This window comes from Empidonax traillii, unplaced genomic scaffold (assembly GCF_003031625.1).
Source record: "Empidonax traillii isolate 1590-97213 ecotype Southwest subspecies unplaced genomic scaffold, ASM303162v1 scaffold58:size1836614, whole genome shotgun sequence".
NCBI classification, from domain to species: domain Eukaryota; kingdom Metazoa; phylum Chordata; class Aves; order Passeriformes; family Tyrannidae; genus Empidonax; species Empidonax traillii.
In genome coordinates, this window is record NW_020955251.1 from 734,917 (window position 1) to 753,479 (window position 18,563).

The 18,563-nt window shown below is 39.5% G+C and overlaps 1 protein-coding gene across 7 annotated transcripts in view; it reads left to right on the plus strand.

The window, feature by feature from the left end:
* Positions 1-18,563, plus strand: part of RBM33 (RNA binding motif protein 33) — a 102,670-nt gene that overhangs the window by 50,168 nt on the left and 33,939 nt on the right. For all 7 annotated transcript variants that reach the window (XR_003570756.1, XM_027879782.1, XM_027879783.1 and 4 more), the window contains exons 11-14: positions 8,577-8,736; positions 9,636-9,967; positions 10,553-10,795; positions 11,601-11,888. Coding sequence is in view for 6 of the 7 variants with exons in the window: in XM_027879782.1 (XP_027735583.1) it covers positions 8,577-8,736; positions 9,636-9,967; positions 10,553-10,795; positions 11,601-11,888 (1,023 nt within the window). In the remaining variant the exon portion in view is untranslated. The remainder of the gene's footprint in view (positions 1-8,576; positions 8,737-9,635; positions 9,968-10,552; positions 10,796-11,600; positions 11,889-18,563) is intronic.

Here is an 18,563-nt window from a genome sequence, read left to right on the forward strand (position 1 = left end):
TGCTGGAGGCACTCTTCCTTCATCCATATGAAACAGATGAATGGGAGTCTGGTTTTTCTGCACATAGGCACTGTTAAGAATTTAAATCTAGAGTTGGGATTTAGTTAAGAATACCTTTTCTATGTCTGTATTTCATTGAGGACTGTTTCCTGAGAATTGTTCTTGAATGGGAACATTTATCCTGCAGATCCTTCTAACAAATGTAACTCGATGGAGCAGGTGGAGGTTCAAGAAATCTGTTTGTGAGGCAGAATTTCTCCTATGGAGAACTGCTTATGGGCCCTTCTGCTTTGTTTCTTCTCTTAGAAACACAGTGAAGTTGGGAGCACTTTTGTGTCCATTTGCAACATGAATTATGTCCCTGAAACTTGCTGACAAGGAGTGCTTTTTAATATACAAAGGTTCTAATTTTTAGCTTTAGTTTCCTGAACTGTTATGTGTTATTGTAGTATGGTGGGAGTACCATACTTCTCTCTATTGTCTATGTTCCTTATTTTAGCTATCTGTTCATGAGTTGGCCTTAATAACATGAAAAGGGTTCCATGCCTTTCTCTCCCTACTTGTACTGGTTTTCCATGATTGCTAAAACAGTGAAAATGAGGCGTTGGTGATTTCTCTTACAGGTAACCCAGACTTGTGCCTAAACCTCCCAACACTCTTTCTTGTCTAGAGTTGTGTAGTATGAAAGAGAAGCTTGTCCAAGTTGGGTGGCACATTTTAATATTAAAAATTGCTTTCAGCTCAGCTGGAAGTATCAATTCACTCTCTCAGACTCAGTCTGCCTGTAATGCTGGGGTCTGTGCAGTGCACAAACTTGAACCAGCACTTGGCTGTCTTCATGCATTTTCCCTTAAGGAAATACATTCCAGAAGCTTTTAAAAGATTTACATATCAGTAACATACAGTTGTTGTCTTACCTTTCATGGCCACTATGAACTTTAATTTTTATCCCTGTTTGGCATGAATTTAATGCATGAATTTTTATATCCAGTGATCTTATACTAAATTCATTGGGAGAACCATGGTGCTTGCTAGGTTTCTTTTCCCCTTGATGGACTTACATGATTGTCATAGACATCAGAGGAACTCTACTGAGTCATTTAACTGTATTTGAAGAAATATTAAAATAAATTTTATAGTAAAAATTTTTGAGTGATTCCCTTTCTGTATGTTATGCACAGTAAATAAAAATACTGTGAAACTTAAACATGAGGACCCATGCTTTGTGGAATATATAGATATATATTTCTACTTGAAAATTTTTGAACCATATCCAAGATGCATGAGCAGGGTTTCCTACACAAGAGGATGAAAGTCAGTTCCTTGCACCAGAAGGTAGGCATTTTAGGAAAGCTTTTCAAAAAGTCTAGTAGCTGCTGAAATAAGAGGATTAACATCTTGTGACAGATGGCTATCGTTTTAATTGTCATAGGTTATAGTGGTCATTATTCTTTGCATTTAAACCATATAAGAAGAATTAACTGAGTGGCCCTGCTTAACTGTCAATGGGGTTCTCCTGGCTCTTTGCATTTTAAGTGAGATTAATAAATGAAAACATGTTGTAGAGGCAGGGTGTATTTTATTGAAAGATTCATGAAGTTTCAATGACATTGTTAAGGTATTTAATTAGTCTCATGAAAAAAAAGTAGTGACCCTTTTAGAGAAGCTGATAAGTCATATAATAGCTGTTAGATCCTCTTTATTTCTTGCTTTATAAGATTAACTTTGTGCTAAGCAATTTATGCTAAGTTTTCCCTTTTATTGGTAACCAAAGTTATCTGTGCTTCATGAATAGATTATTGGAGATAACATCATGTAATTAACAAGAGATGCAGAAAAGTAAAAGTACAATTTGTGTAAGAATTGTATGAGAGAAAATGTTAATTTCTTAACTAGGAAGGATATTTAAAGGGATAAAAGGAAGGCAAAATAGTGCAGTTCTTTGAAAGGATTAAAGTAACCTTATCTCGTGTTCTTTCAGAAGGTGGGATTGCCTGAGTGTGTGAAAGTCATGTTCAATGAGCTATTCACAACTCTAATGAATTGTAGACACAAGTTTGCATTGCCTTTTTTTTTTTTTCCAGAAATGATTGATAAGGTGTAAGTAGTGCCTTAGCTATACTGAATAATGGAAATTAGTAAAAGAGGAAACTGTACAGCATACAGTCATTCAGAATTGTATAAAAATGTCAGTCTGAGGTGCTGTAAATTATGGGGTATGTGGGAAGAAGAGTGGGTACACTTTTTTTCTTTTTAAGGGTGAACTTTACAAAATGAAAGATTTAGGACAAAATAGCTGTCAGTAGCACTTCAGTGTGCTGTTACCTTCTCCTTTGAAGTATTTCTAAAATGTCTGTGATCATGGTCTCTTTGGAAATCCATACAGACCTCTTATTTCCAATATAATTTCCTTGTAGACCTCAGTTCTTATATTCTTACATACCACTTTTATTAAAAATTTTAAAGTAAAATTGCATGAGGATAAAGTAAATTATGGAGTTCGGAGCACTCCTTTAAAACAGAAAAATGGAAAGACCAAAAATGACTTTCTTTTGGTAGTTTAAGAAAAGTCTTTATGATCAGTACCTTGCTTTTTGTGTTTATGCATTCACACGTTTTTGTTTTCAGAGAAGAAAAGAAGGAACTGTCAGACTGTCCCTTTGCAGCCCACAGAGCCCTGCTGAGAGGCTGTTCCAGAGCTTTCCAAAACTGCAGTTTCCCGGGTCTTTGGACTAATCCTTGCCATTAGTGTCCTCCAGAGGTGGTTCAGAAGGGCTGCTGTGCCAGTGGCATTTTGGGAAGGGGCACGTGTAGGTTGGGGTGCATCTGCTTCAGATGTACCAACAGAAACATCTGCTGTTTCCTGGTTCTTGGTGCAACTAGCTTTAAATCTATCTAAATCTCCCATTTTAGGAACCTTTCCTTGCACTTTGGCACATTTTTAAGTAATCAGTGTGATAATGATGCTAAATAATCACTCTTAATAATTATCCAGTGATGATGAGAAGGGGAGGAGACTCCCCCAAAAAGTTACCATATGTGCTCTGCTGGGTCTTTCTCATATGGACAGTTGGCAGCTCAGCCTTTGCAACCATTTTTGTATGAATGTGAACCAACCTTGTGGGATCTCACTGGAAAGGCACATAAATATTTTGTCCTTTCCCCCAGTGTCAGAGTGGACCCCAATATTGGACTGAAATGTAGAGCCCTGTGGCCTCGGCAGATCACATGAATTTGTAATTTTCTTTTGTTAGGTTGAAACCTGTTAACTTGAAAATAGGTATTTTGACCACTGTGAGATTTACCGAGTAGGGGAAGTTTGCTAAAAGATTTAATGATGGTGAAGTAATAGTTAAAATAATTTTTTGTAGGGAGTCTTAGCTGATGTGTGTACTGAATAGTTGGGTGTAATTTGAAACTGTCCAGATTGCAAAACCATGAAAAATGTGAGTAACTACTGTGCATATAAAGATTTATTATGCAACTATGTTACAGTATGCTTATTTTATCAAAAATAGACCATTATGAAACCTGGCTTTTGCACCTGCTCTTCATTAATTTTTGAAGTTAAGTAGCTTTGCGTGGTCTTTACCAAATACCAGAGGGCACTTGGGGGTTATTAGCAACAAATTCTTGCTGAATGTAGAGTTTTAACACTAATGGCAAAATAATCCACTCCTAAAATTGTAGCTTAACTACTGTTAAGCAAAAAACCAAAACAAAACTGCTAAAAAAACCCAAGCACACCCTCAAAAGCTTTAAGTAATGTTGAACTGTTACATTACTTTGTACTGGTTTTAGGACAGTTCGAATTTGGCATAAGTAAAAGTTGAAATTGTAATATTATTGTATTTCTGTTAAATTGAAAAAAACTATTGGCATTTCAGAAAAACAGACAAACATAACTTAGAAAAATACTCATCGTAGTTCACGTATTTTCTTGAAAGTTCATTTGTGTCTAGAAGCAGTAACTCTAGCTGAACGTTAGAGTTCTAGTTTCACGTGGAGTGTGTGAAATGAATCAATCACACAATTGAATTCCCGTTGGAATTATCCTGGAAGCTTTTTCAGAAGAAAAATCTCAGCAATGGAAAAATCTGAAAATGCAACCTTCTGCCTACCCGTGTTACTGTCATTTAGGGCAGAATTTTATTTCACTGTTTAGGTATAGTAGAAGCAAAGCTTGTTTGGGGAAAAAAGTGGAGGTTAGTCTTTTTTGTGGCTGTAACAAGGAAGAGAATCAAACTAATTTTTTTTTTTTTTAAGAAACAAATATTGGTAATTCGTTTTTCAGCAAATAACAAATGTCTTTGCAATTAATTTTGCATGATTGGCCTTTGGTTGTCAGCCAAGAAATGTGATCAGTCATATTTTAGTAGTTCTTCAAAATGTCATACACATAAAGTTAGAAACTGCTCAGCAATCAAATAAGTAGGTATTTGTTAGCAATACTCAGTGTCTGTGTATCTTGCAGCTTTCCTGTGGTGTGATCTATGTCAGCTGTACTTAATATAGTTCTGCCATTTTTGGAACCTGTGGGTTTCAAAAACCCCAACCCTGCGTGTAAACCAAGTGCCCTGAAAGGGAAGGGTCGTGGTTTCGGTACTAATGGATCCTGACAGTGAGGGACTTACTAATCTTACTTAAAAAGAAGTGGAAAAAAACCCCCAGAATTCTTAACTGCTGGGGATGGAAAAAAGAGAGGCCAACAGGAAGAGTTCCAAGCTTCAGATATTTCCTTCTTGCTCTTTGTTGGACTGTTTTGGAGTTATTTTGGCCCAAACTTATGCTGTGGGATGTACTTGTATGAGATACACTGAGATTTTTTTTTCTCTCTAGTTTTATTAGTTGTGTATCTTAGGGAGCAGTTTTGGGGATTTTTTGATACCACCTTTTGGATAACAAAAAACCTATTACTTTGTTTTAAGATTGCTGAAAGTATTTAGAGGACAGTAAATGTTTGTTTCTTAAGCTAAATGGACACTGTTGATACTGAAGATCACAGGGAGCCTGAAACTACCATTGCTTGTATTTTTAACAGTAAAATATCTTGCTGGCTTCTGGTTTGTGTAACTTTTTGTAAATATAGCATCACTTTTTAAAAAGCGTGAGCTTTCTTAGTCCTAAAATAATCTCCTATTACTCAGTTCTAAAACTTACCTAAATCTTATTTCATAAAGGTTTAAAGTTTCCTTAAGATGGGAAATACAAAGTTTCTTAATACTAACAGATTTCTATGGCCTAAATCGAGATCCTGCACTAGTTGCTGGCCTCATTTTGAATCCTTTTGTTTGAAATTTTCCAAATACTTTCATTCCGAGTTTGAAACTGTGGAAAAATATTGTTATGCCCAAGTGAGTTAATTTAGAAACGTTTTATTATTGCTCAGTTTTCAAGGAAGAAAATTGAGTTTGGCTGCACTGAGGATGTTTCAGGTTGTAAGAGCTGTGTGAAATTCAACAGGACTTTCCATGCATTTGCAATTCAGGGCTGCCTTGGCAGGAGGTAGTTCTGGTTTTAATAACAAGGTTGGCAGGAGAGGGAAAGGTGGTGCAAAGAATTGTTTGTTTAAAGTAAAAGTAAAGGATCTTTTTCAACCTGTACTCTCACTGGCTTCTGTTTCCCTGCTAGGAAAAACGGGGGAAATGGCTTGGAGTGAGTACAGGAAGGAAGTCAGGGTCTGGGTGGGGCAAATAGGAGCTCCTGACCAGCTGCCACAGCACAAGACCAGCTTGGAATCTGGAAGCTGGGAATCCATGCTGGGATTAGGAGCCAGCGGAAGGAGTGAAAGACATGATGGGGTTGAGAGAATGTATCTGAAGAACAAGCAGGATCAGGAGAACAAAATGACATATTTATATATATTTATATATATAAATATATATACATATTTATATATACATATTTATATATATACATATTTATATATACATATTTATATATATTTATATATATATTAATGTTGGTGAAGATGCTTGAGAGAAGGTTACAAATGTGGTCATAGAAACTGAGATCGCTGCTTGTTTTGTAGCCTAAGCCTGTTACCTTTGAGCCTTGCACTAAAACTGAAGTTTGACAGTGAGGGAAGAGATTTGACCAGGGCAGAATACAGTGAGTTTGGAACAACAGGTAGAGGAAACTGTGATCACTGCAGTGTGCCATTTGGTGCTTGGAACCAAGCCCAGCCAGATCATTGCTGCTGCCAGTGCTTCAGCTCAGATTGCAGATATGTGATACTTAGGATTTATTAGCCCAGGTTTCAGTAGGTTTCCACGTAATTTGTTTCTCACTGATTACTTTAGAAATGACTAATGTATATGTAGGCATGTATTATGTCTGGGGAAAAATATGAAGAATCTAAGAGCTTCCAAGTGAAGCACTCTGAAAATAGGAAGAAGCGGGTTGTGTGTCAAGACTGTATTCTCTCCCTGGGTGTGACATGTGCACGTGACATGACACGCTGCAAATAAGATTCAAGATAAAAACCATCTTGTGTAAAACTCACCTGATGAACTGGGTCCTCCCATGCCACTGTTGCAATGACCTTATGCATTATCCAGTGATAAACTAAATAGCTGAATACCAGTTGGTTTGCTGGGTGCCTCCCTCGAGGATGTGCAACATGGGGAAGGGCTGTAAGAGCGGTACTTTGAGAAACAGGCTTCTGAGATAAGGGAATGCATTTAACCTTTGTTTAAGTACCTCTGGCAGCTCCTGTGTGTGGTGGTGCTAGAGGTGTGTTTGTGGGAGCAAAGGGTCAGGATCCTCAAGGTTTCTATTCAGTTGCTCTTTTGGCAGGCAGCCAGCGCTGTCCTGCTCAGCACAGGGGAAGGGCAATGCAGTTGAACACCCTTGTTCAGCTAAACCTGAACAGATTTTTATGGGACAAATAAAAGTCACTTTTTTCATCCCAAATAGCTCCATTTTCCTCCAACTGCTGCTGTTTGCGGACAGCCTGTGAAGTTCAAAGGCGTTAGTCAGTTCCAAGGTGGCAAGAATATTGTATGTTGTACCTGTTCACTTGCAGAAAGTGTAGCAGCTCCTCCTACAAACAGTGTGTATGTTATGAAGACTGTCATGCTTGAGTGTAATATAATGTCTTTCCACTAAATGAAATACCCATAGGACACTGGCTGAGTAGAAGCACTGGCAAGGGGATATAGGCCCTTTAATCTCTAGGAATGATAAAGTATTTACAGTTGATGGCTGTATAATGGCATAAAATAAGTAGTCACAGTCTTGCTTCCAAATAAGAGGTCTTAGTATCTCACATAACCTCATTTAGGTGGCTTCAGGAAAGCCACGGATTTAATAACAGCTCTGATCCTCAGTGCCTCCCATCTACATACTTGGGCCTGGCCAATCCCAGTTGTATTGTGCTGGTAGAAGGGTGTGAAGCAGCTTTGTCTTGAGCTGCTTAGTGAACAGACTTCAGTTTCCAGGGCAAATACCCATTTTTGCTGTGTGAGAAATTCTTTTCCTAAAATGTCAGTGTTTGTGCAGTGCAAATAGGATAGAGGAAGACTACACATAACTCTAGGTGAGGGCAGCTCGATAGATAAATGATAAACCACACCAACTTAGTTGTTTGGCCCTTTGCTGATGACTGTACTTCAGTCTGTCAGGGAGTTTTTGGTCTGAAATCTGTTATGAAAAGCTTGTCTCCAGCAATGGCAAGTTTTAAGCTTCAAGGTGAGCATCATATGTAGACAGAACAGATAACCACCACTGATTCCAGAAACCTTATAAAGAGGAAAACAAGATTATTTTCAAGACTTACTTGAATTACTTACATCGTAAGGAAATGTTTAAGAAGGAAGCAAAATTTATTCTGTATAGCAGGGGTTGCCAGTGTGTTTGATAGAAAAGTAAAAAATGATAGTGTGGATTACTCAAATGTGTTTTCTTCAAACTTCTGCTTTTGGATTAACATCCTTCTTCCTGCAATATGCAAAGGTTCACTTTACATAAAAAGAAGGGGAGGGGGGAGAAAAAACCCCTATACTTTACTGAAGGAAAGAGAATCTTGTACTCTTAATGCTTCAGATGATAAGCTGTCAATAGACAGAAACGCTACCCTCTTACTTCCTTTAGAAAGATGATTTCTTTAATTTTCTGAATGCCATAAATTGCCCTTCTCCCCTCCTCTCCCTCTTTTTTTTTAAAAGTAAAGCTGCTTCACTTTCTGTAGCTTACATTGTACTAAATTGATGACGAAGAATGGTGCGGTTTAAGAAGATAAATGTCAGGAATGTCTTCTGAAGTAGACATTCAGATTTTTTTGGATTAATGGGAAAGAAGGTCAATAATTGCATGGATTTCAATAAGCTTGAGAAGAAGTGGTATTCCTGTGGTGCTAGTGATTATTAAAACATTGTGAATTCATTTCAAGATACTGTACTCAGGTTTAATATATCTTCCATTGTGAAGGAATGACTCGGTAAGGGCTGCCAATTTGTACAGGTGATAGGAGATAATTCATAAAGCAATTGTATTTTTAAGAGAAAAAAGTTATAGCAGACAGTACATAAATTTCTGGATGGTAGTCTTAATTTTGATTCTGCCTCATTAAATAGGGCCCTCCAGACTTCCAGCAGCATACGCCTGGACCAGTTCCTACCAATTTCTCCCAAGCACCAAGGCTGCCAATCCAGGACCAGTGGAGAGGGCCACCACCACCACCACCACCACTCCCTCCTCCACCTCCTCAGGATAGAGATCCTTTCTTCATAGCAGGTAAATATTCTCATTCCTATTAACAGACAAAATCCCCAAATCCACTTTTTGTAAAGTGACTCTGCAGTGGGAGTTTGTATCCCACACCATGAAGAGTTTGAAGGAACCTGAAGACTGGAAGGTCCTGATTGATGTAGCCAGACTGGTACATGCCAAACATTCTGGTTATCTGGTATCTTTTTACTTTTTTTGATGCATGTTCTCATCTGTAACTGCCATGACTCTGGATATTTATACAGATACAAAAAAAAAATCTAAATGATGATTGCATTAAAAATGTTGCACTTTGTTATATCTCAGTTAATGAGTACTCTCCACACACTTGGGTTTCCATTAGTAACTCTTTTTAAACTGCCTGGACTGTGTGTGCAGTGCAAGAAGTTTGTCAAGGTTAGCTAGAATGATAGAGCCTAGAAAACAAAATAGATAGTAAATGCATATATATATCATATATATGTTTTGTGTGTATATATAATGTGTATGTTTAAGACATAATGTATACATTTACGGTGTATATGTATACAGATATTTTACACACAATGCGTAAGAAATTGCTAAATATCTGGTCAGCAAATGGTATCAATGTTTCTTGAGTTCTTATGTGGTTTAAACTATAATCCTTCATTGATTTTATTAAAGTAGAATTTCAAAAAGGTATTGCTGATTCCAGCAAAGTACCAGTTGTGCTGGTCCTGCAAGGATCAATTCCTTTTTATACACAGTTGGCAGGAGCAAGAGAAACATAACCTTGAGGGTATCTCTTAAAATTAAAACAACCTATACAGTTTTGCATCCTGCAAATTTCAGGTTACTTTTACAAAACTATAAAATAGAGCTCTTGTGTTTCCAAAATGTGTGACAGGGAGGTTGTAATTTAGTCACTTCTCTGATTCCCGCAGATCCAAGGTTCCCAGGTCATCCCTTGTTTGAGCAGCGGAGCCCCCCACCGCCGCCCCCTCCCCCTCTGCTGAACAGCGCCCACCCGGTCCCTGCACAGAGCCCGATGCCCTTCAGCCAGCCCGGGCCGGCCTTCAGCCAGCAGGGACAGCAGCCCGTGTATCCCAGGGAGCGGCCGGTGCGGCCAAACATGCAGCCCCAGGGCCCGGTGGGGATCCTCCACTTCAACCAGCCGGGCTCGGCCAACCCGCGGCCCTTCATCCCCCCGCGGCAGCAGTTCCTGCAGGCGCCGGGACAGCCCTTCCTCTCCCCGCACACGCAGCCCAGCATGCAGGTACGGGCTCAAACCGAGGGACTCGGGTGTGCAGGTGGGAGGTGGATGGACCTGTGACGCTGTTGTCGCCGTGCCTGGAAGGCGATGGATCTGCTCCGTGCTGCCGCATCCCAAGATCCCGCATCCCGAGATCCTGGGCCGGGCAGCGCGGGGCGGCAGCGCCCTCTGCCGGCACCGCCCTCTGCCTGTGGGGCTGCGGGGAAATGTTTAGTGCGGGATCCTCTCATGTTGTCTGCGTTCTGAACGCGGGGACACCCTCGAGTCGGCTGATGCTGCGGGGGGGGGAAATAATAAAGCTCCAGTTAAACAAAAAGCCAGTTAAAAGTCATTAGAAAGGGGTGCAGAGGGCAGGAGTCCTTGCGTTTGTCTGTTTTGTCTGTTTTCACCTCAGCTGTTGGCTTACAGAGGTTTAAGTGTAGAACAGCCTTTCACTGCTTCTGTTAGTCTGCTTTTCACTCTGTATAATTTTGGTTTAACCTGGTTCATAGCTGCTTACAGGTGTTTTAAGGATTTGTGAGGCTGGAGCTACTGTTCATCAGGAGTTTATTACCTTGAAACTAAAATAATCTTTTTGTTCATGTGAAGGGTCCCATGCATCCTCCGTTACAGCCTCAGCCACAACCTCAGCCTCAGCAGCACCATCACCAGCAGCAACAGCAACACCATCACCAGCAGCAGCAACACCATCACCATCTCCAAGGGCCTCCCCAGCCCTTGATGCCCATGAACCAACCACAGTTCAGGCCTCACATTCAGGCCACGCAGCAGCAACCAAATAACAACAGGATGCAGTGTCAGCCACGACAGGGTCCAATGAAGCCAAGGCATGTAAGTACCACGTGCATCGGTGTTACCTTGCATAGTTCTGCATGAATAGCAGGCATGTAAGCACAGGTTTCAGAACTCACCAGCGTGGTTTTTCTGTCCCATTTATTCCCTTCCCTTCTTTCATAATTTCTTGCTTATTTTCTGCCTTGGTAATTTTATAATCTACATTGAAAAATAGCATATGTATCGTCCCCTTTTTCTTTCCTCCTTCAGTCTTCAGTGTTGTTTTTTCCCTGGGTCCAATAGGAGATGTTGCAGTTGCCCAAGAAGTAGCAATATAGGGTTTTTGAAGGGTAGGTTTGCCTAATAATACTTTACAACTGCTGGTAGCCCGTGACTGTGGGAGCCCAGTTCTCTGACACTGTCTTTCAAGCTGAAGGCCTCTCTGTACTACTGCTAATCAGCTTTCTGGTTCAGATAATGCCACTCATATCTTGTGAGTTTGCTCCCATGCAGCACATTCTGTTGCTCGGTAGGTTGGGGTAGCACAACAGTCTGTAGCAGTGCTCAAGACAATGTGACTATAGTTCAGAATAATTGCTTTGATTAGGAAAGTAAATCACATAGTGAAGCCGATTTCTGAGAATGGTGTTTAAAAAGTGAGATTAAATTTTGCTTTTAATTAGAGAAAAGTTTATTAAAATGTTCTCATTTCTATAATTTTTCTTCTGACATGGAAAATATTGTGCCTCTTCAAACGGCTTGTTTCCCCAAACTTAACTAAATCAGGAAAATGTGAAACCAGAACCACTTCAGCCTGGTTTGTAGTGGAAGTCTGCAATGTTTCTTCCTTTCTGCCTTTCAGAATACACCATCACAGAATATTGTCAAGCGCTCAAATCAGCAGCTACAGTCAAGTGCTCCCAGGAACAGTAACTTGCGCGAGTTGCCGATAGCACCGTCCCATGCGATGGAAATGAGCAACAACAGGCGAAACTCCACCCCAGCTGCTCAGGTCAAACCCATCACCAGCACCGTGTCTGCCACCAAGTCTGTCGGTGGTGGTGGAAACTCCCAGGGAAGGCCTGAAATGAAAGCTAAAGCAATCCCATCAGTGGGCCAAGCAAAGTCAGAGGGAAAATCTGAACCAGAGGTAAGGCATTTTGTTGTTGATGTCGTTGTTAAACAAAGGAACAAAATCCAAACAATCAAGAAACAGAGTTCCCACCTTTTAAAAACTTCTCTGGTCTGACTTATGAATTGTAAGCACACTTAATGTGGTGTTCACCAAATAATTTTTGGTGCCACTAGAGGCCTCCCTTCTGAATTGCACTTTTCTCTTTTAGTGCAATAGCAGAAACAGCCTCCATTGACAAAAAAAACTGGAAGTGTAGCAAGGCTGTGGTGAATTGGTTTTGCAGGAGGAGGAGGCATTTCTACTATGAAAAGACAGAATTATGATTTTTTTTTTTTTTATTTTCAGGTGATCATATTCTTAATCAGAAAGCCTCTTCTCTTTTATTTTTTGTGATGCTGTATGGCTCAAAAGGAAAAAAAAAAAAGGGGGTATTTGGAGAACTCTCTTCCTTGTGCTATTTTCCTTTAGGCTGTTCAGTCTCCACTAGGGCCTTGGACATCAACGCTGGAGATCATCTATAGAGCTTCTTGATCTTGAAGAAGAAAATCTCTCTTTTATGAAATCTTGTGTGAGGGAAAATAAGAGGTGCTTTAAAGCTTTCCATTTTGGAGAAAATGGTGCTGTTTGCTCTGCTAGTGCTCTACCCAATCAAAAAAATGAGATGCTGGTGTTTTCAGCTCTACTGGATTATGTAGTATGAACATAGGACCATTTCCCTGGAAGCTAGAGAAGACTCTCCGTGAGCAAGCACTGTTAGTTTGAGAGAGTGGATAGGATTGCATTGATGGTGCTTTTAATCTCAAGCATGATGGCTAAATGCACCTTGTATACTTTATCAGCCTATTCTGTGAAGAATTCTGTAAATCTTCATAGCTGTAGTTAACCATGAATCTTGTCTCATGGACCAGGTTTTTCTTCAACAACTGTTGAAAGCTTTAATTGTGGTAATACTCTCTTCCTTCTAAGCTGCTCATGATTACTTTTCATCTTGTTCTTGAATTAGGGATGGTCGTAACTAATTTCCACAAATGAGGCACAAAAGAAATCCACAGCTAGCAGTGTTTGACCTCCTGTGCACTTGCTTTTCAATGGAAATAAAAAAAAAAAAATCCGTTTTCAGCTTTTAATTGTCACCTTTTTTTGAAAAAGTATTTAATCTCCTTCTTCTCAATTCGGTCTCTTGGAATAATCTTAGTCACAGAAAATGTGCCTCAGAGAAGCCTCTGTCTTTAGCTCATTAGTAAGGTAAGTCTTGAAGCAAATCAGCTACAGGCCTCCCCATCTGAAACATCTTGAACTTATTCTATAGTGTAGTCATATGAAAATCAAGGCATTAGTTCTGAAATATCTCTGACAACATTGAGAAAAATGTATGAATATTTTTTTAATTCCTCTTAATCAAACAAATTTAAAAAAACCCAACCAAACCAAAAACCCAGAGCACTCATCTTGTTCTCTCCGTTGTTCGTCCTAAACATATTCTAACAACCCTGTAGTTATCAAACCAACTAATCTTACTTGGGTGAATTCTTGGGGTATTACAAATCAAGCTTTCTTTTTGTTTCTGTGTCTAAACTATCTTTTAAAAACAGTTTGATACCTGTTCAATGCAAGTTTTTACAAAGCAGGATAAAAGAAAAAAGTTGTCTGGGAAAAAAAAAACACATCTCCTAGTGTTAAGTATTATTAGCTGTAGAAGTACGTAATTGGCAAGAATTAGGAGAGTGTGGGAATTTGTGCACAGACAGACTCCTTCTCCTTCCAAAGCAGACCTGGAATAGAGCTTTGTGCTGCAAAAGTGTAATAGCAGGTGTCCCTTTTCAGCTGTGCCACTGCATTGGTATTGTTCACTGATGGTGCTTAATCGTCACTCCTGCAGACAGGATTGGTACTCCAGTAATGATCACTTCCAAACATTTAACCATATTCTTCACTGGTGTTGTAATGTAGGTTATTACATTTCTCTCCTTAGCCAGATTGTAATGTTTTCCAGTCTCTTTTGTGTGTTTTTCTTGTAATTACCTGACTTCACCCTGTTCTTTTGCTTTCTATGAAGATGAGAAAGAGTTAAGTTCTGTCATCTTTTCTAGCTGTATTGCTCGTAACTGAATTGGGCAGGTTATTTTGCAAGTGTCTTCAACTGGAAAATTATTAATATTTTCCTTGCATCTTTCTTCCCAAAGAATCAGTGGCTATATTTGAGTGCCCTGTCATTCATGAACCACAAAAAAAGAGCTAGAAATATTGGATATTATAGGTTTTGCTCACCTTAAATATAGATATTTGAAAGGTTTCCAGTGTGAGTGAGTAGAAGATTAAAAACTGTGTTTCTGCTTTACTAAGGGAACACTTGTGGTCCTGTGAGGCTGTAAAATACTGACCTTAAATGCCTGTTTAGACTAGCTCTTACCCTCTGGGATTTAAACTTGTATATCCTCAATCTGAAACATCATTTTGTCATTGAAATTGGAAAGTCTGGATGATGTGGGCCTAATTCTACTCATGTTGAGGTCAGCTTAGGATAAGAGGAATGAAGGCAGTATTAAGCATTTTTTAGTTTAAAGAAGGGGAAGAATGGAGAAAGGAGATTTTATAATGGTGCCTCCTTTCTTGTGCTTAGATTCTTATCATAGGTTTTTTCCAGTTGGAATTTGGCAAGACAGCGCTGGGTTTCTTCAAGTAACTTGTAATCTCTTTCTTCACTCTCTTCCTGGTTTTCCAGGAGATACAGCACCTGTGTTTTGTAGTGTCTCATACCTTTCTGTGGTTCATGAGCTGATTTTATCAGCAATGTGAAATGTGTGATGTGAATATGTAGGTGCCCTTTATTTAGGATATTTTGCAGGTTTGAACACAAGCAGTCTAATAATGCAGTTTCACAGAATCACGGAATATGCCAGGTTGGATCATTGAGTCCAACTCCTGGCCCTGCACAGAACCATCCCCAAGAGTCACACCCTGTGCCTGAGAGCATTGTCCAAACGCTTCTTGAGCTCTGTCAGCCTTGGTGCTCTGACCACTGCCCTGGGGAGCCTGTCCCAGTGCCCAACCATCCTCTGGGGGAAGAACTTATAACATCCAACCTAAACCTCCCCTGACACAACCTCAGGCCATTCCCTCACATCCTGTCACTGGTCACTACAGAGAAGACATCAGTGCCTGCCCCTCCTCTTCCCCTCAGGAGGAAGTCATAAACTGTGGTGAGGCCCTCCCTCAGTCGCCTCCAGGCTGAACAAACCAAATGCCCTCAGCTGCTCCTCACACGGCTTCCCCTCAAAGCCCTTCCCCATCCTTATTGCACTCCTTTGTGTGCTTTGGATTTGGCTGTACCATTTACAAAGACTTGGCAGGAATTTTTTGACAAAATTATTCTAGCCTCTTACGTTTTTATTGTTACAACTGAAAAAAATAAAGGCAAACCTGCTGAATAGATTTATGTTTATGCCACAAATCGAACCATTTTGACTCTGTTCTTGTACCCATTCTACTGAGGGACACCCTGATTGCCCAATTCCATTTTTGTTCCTTAATAGCAAACCACCAAATATATGGTGTCCAGTTCTTAGGACTCAGCATTCAGTTCTATTAGATGGTCATAAATCCTGCAGATCATTGAAAAGGTGTGGGTTTATTTTTTTCTTTCTTTGTTTTTTAATTCACGGGAAGCAAGCTGCTGATACTAGGACTTATATTTCAGTAGAAAGTTAAATCTCTCATTTTAGAGCATGTCTTTGCTGCCTTTTCTTCAGTCAGTTAGTGCCTTTCTAGGTTCCCCTGGAGAAGGACGTAGGACTCCTGCTTCTCTTATAATACTTTTCAGCTACATTCAGAAAAGAAGCTTGCAACATTTTCTTTTGGTACTTTCTATCAAAGCTGCCTTAGACCTTAAGGCAGAAGAAAAACCTACAGCTAATGCTCAGTCTTCCCTTCAAACCTCAGCGAAATACATTGTGTTCAGGAGCTGTTCAAAGATGGATGAGAATTTCCACTTAGAGAAAAGAAAAGCAAACCCACCCCAGATAAAACTAACACTCTCCAAACCTGGTAGAGAAAAACCCACCTTCACAAAACCAAGGGAACTCATTTGTTTCTCTGGCCTTTTGTAGTTTGCAGTCTCCTGTAAAAGGGAACAATGTACAGTGTACCATTTCTTCATGCCGTGGAGCTTTCAACACAAAACATGTGAAGCATTAATAGTTTATCCAAGAAAACAGCTATTCTATGGGTTTTTTGCTTGTCACCTAACAGATAATGTTGCTTCCAAGTGCAGGATGCGAAAATTATAATGGTTTGAACTTTGAAGGATGTCTGCTTCCTCCCAGTTGATTCTGTAGACAAAATACTTGCTTGCCTTGCCTTTCTTTTTTTCCTTGGTAGTGCTATTGTTTCTTGGACAAATCTGTACTGGGCTTGTTAAATTAGTGTGGGATGAAAATCACTGGCAGTAGGCATTGCTTGTTGTTTTCATCTCTTGACCTGATATGCTGTCTTGCCTGTTCTGTATGCTGGAGCTCCTTACTGCATACTATAGGTCCTTTATATATACTATAGATCATGTATATATCCCCACTCTCTAGTATGACGTGTATAAGGTGCAGTTAAAGCTGAGCAGCAGAGGATTTAACTGCCCCTGTTTTCATCCAGGTGAGGAGTTTGCCCTTCTCAGTCTCTGCTGTTGGGTCACTGTACAACTAATTCAAATCAAACCTGACTTCTAATGCAAGTATTTTGTTGGTCATCACAGGGCCTTTATATTGCTGGATCTTCCTCTAGCTGCTCTAATTGAGAAATTATTGTTAGTAGTAACTTGCTTGTGAAGGTGAAGGATATATATCCTATATATCCTGTTAACACACTGATCTGCAGTTGTCATATAACCTCAGGGCTTTTGGCCCTTGGTTTTGAACCTTACCCTTTAAGAAGGGATTGACTTCATAGGATCATTACTGATTTCCTGAGTTGAGTTCCTGAAAGGAAGATTTCGGTTTATATTTGAGATCAAGTTGCCTGAATATTCTACTAAGTATTCTTTTAACATCGTGTATGTTAGTAATACAGTTTGTCAGTTGTCTTCTGTGTTTAATGTTGACGTAGTTGAAATCACTGTGTCTTCCAAGGACTGTTGCAGGGACGTATTAGTCAGAGTCCCTCAGGATGTTCGTTCCTTGCCTGCTGGCAGGACTCGTATGCTGTAAAGTGCACACCTTTGAGTAACCTTTGAGTTACTGCTCTGAATTTACCACATCATAATCTGCATCTCCCAATGCCTTCAGAACTTGTTAGGTGATCAAATGAGCAAGCAAATCCTTGATAATAAAGGGCAGTTGGTAGAAGTGCTGGTCTCATGCAGACTTTTGCTGGTATTGACAGTCAAACAGGAGGGAAAAAAATAACACTGCTACCTCCGAAGGTAAACCTGAAACTGGCTCATGGCATCCATCAAGCTTGTTTAGATAAGTTGTAGAATATTCTGATCTAAAACAAAGCAAGTGAATAAACTAATTCACTAAGTGGAACAGGTTTTCTGTTCTGACAATTTCAATAACTGTGATATTTAGTATCTCGGAAAATTACTAAAAACTTATGCAGATCCTGATACAATTAATATAACAGCACATCCTCCACCTAGCCAGAGCTTATCTATGTTTTCTCAACCTATGCAAACCATTTTTAAGGGTCTTAACATTTCTCTGTATTTCATAAGCGTCATATTCCTTTTTTTTTTTTACTACAATCAGCATTTTCAGTTGTCAGTATAAGGTGAAATATTTGTGTTTCCTCCTGTAGAAGTATATTCCTGTTACCATCTGTCAACATAGACCTCTAATCTAGTTGTCACAGTGATTAGACATTAATTACCACCATTATAGTCCAAAAAGTATAGAGAAAGATCTGAACTTAGGGTATATGGAACATTCTCATGCAAAGGGCTGTTACACCTCATCCCTGAACTCCAGCCCATATTCAGAAATTAAATAAAAATTTTAAAAGTCGAGTTTTGTTGGAGTCCTATTTAGCCATTTTTTTAGGCTTCTGATTAGACTTCTAATGTGAGACATGGAGCTGTTTTTTCAATAACTTTGGGAATAATCCCTATCAAAACCTGCTCAGGGAAGAAGCAGTTACAGCTGAAGGAGACACGTGTTCAGGATTTGTGCATCTGGATTCTATAAGAGCAGATACGAGTGTACTGGGCTCCTCCATCTGCACAGATCCCTTGGGTTGGGGAGGATTCTGGGGTGCACCACAATTAAAAGCACTCTAAAAAAAACAAAACAAAAACAAAAAACCCACGAGTAGTCGCACATTTGGGTCCCACGTGTTATGTTGACAACAGTTTGTACTCGGTTCCTACAATATACATAAAGGTTCCTCACAGATTCCCAGGTTTTGAGAAATATTTCAGCATTCTTCATGCGTTCATTTACCAACATGCAAAGTGTTGTTACTTATAGAACCTGTTTTTATTAGTGATGATTAATATATCTTGAGTAGAATGTTATGCTCATTACCATTTATAAGCAGTTTCTGCAAGTCTAACTTCATGTTTCAAATGGTTGAAAAGAAAAAGAAGTAATATAATGAAAAAAGCATGCCTCCTAATTTTGAAAAATGCATGTGATATTACTGCAAGAGCCATTTGATGTCTTTTCCAGGGTGATGAGAATCTGCATTTCTTTGCGTCTTGTC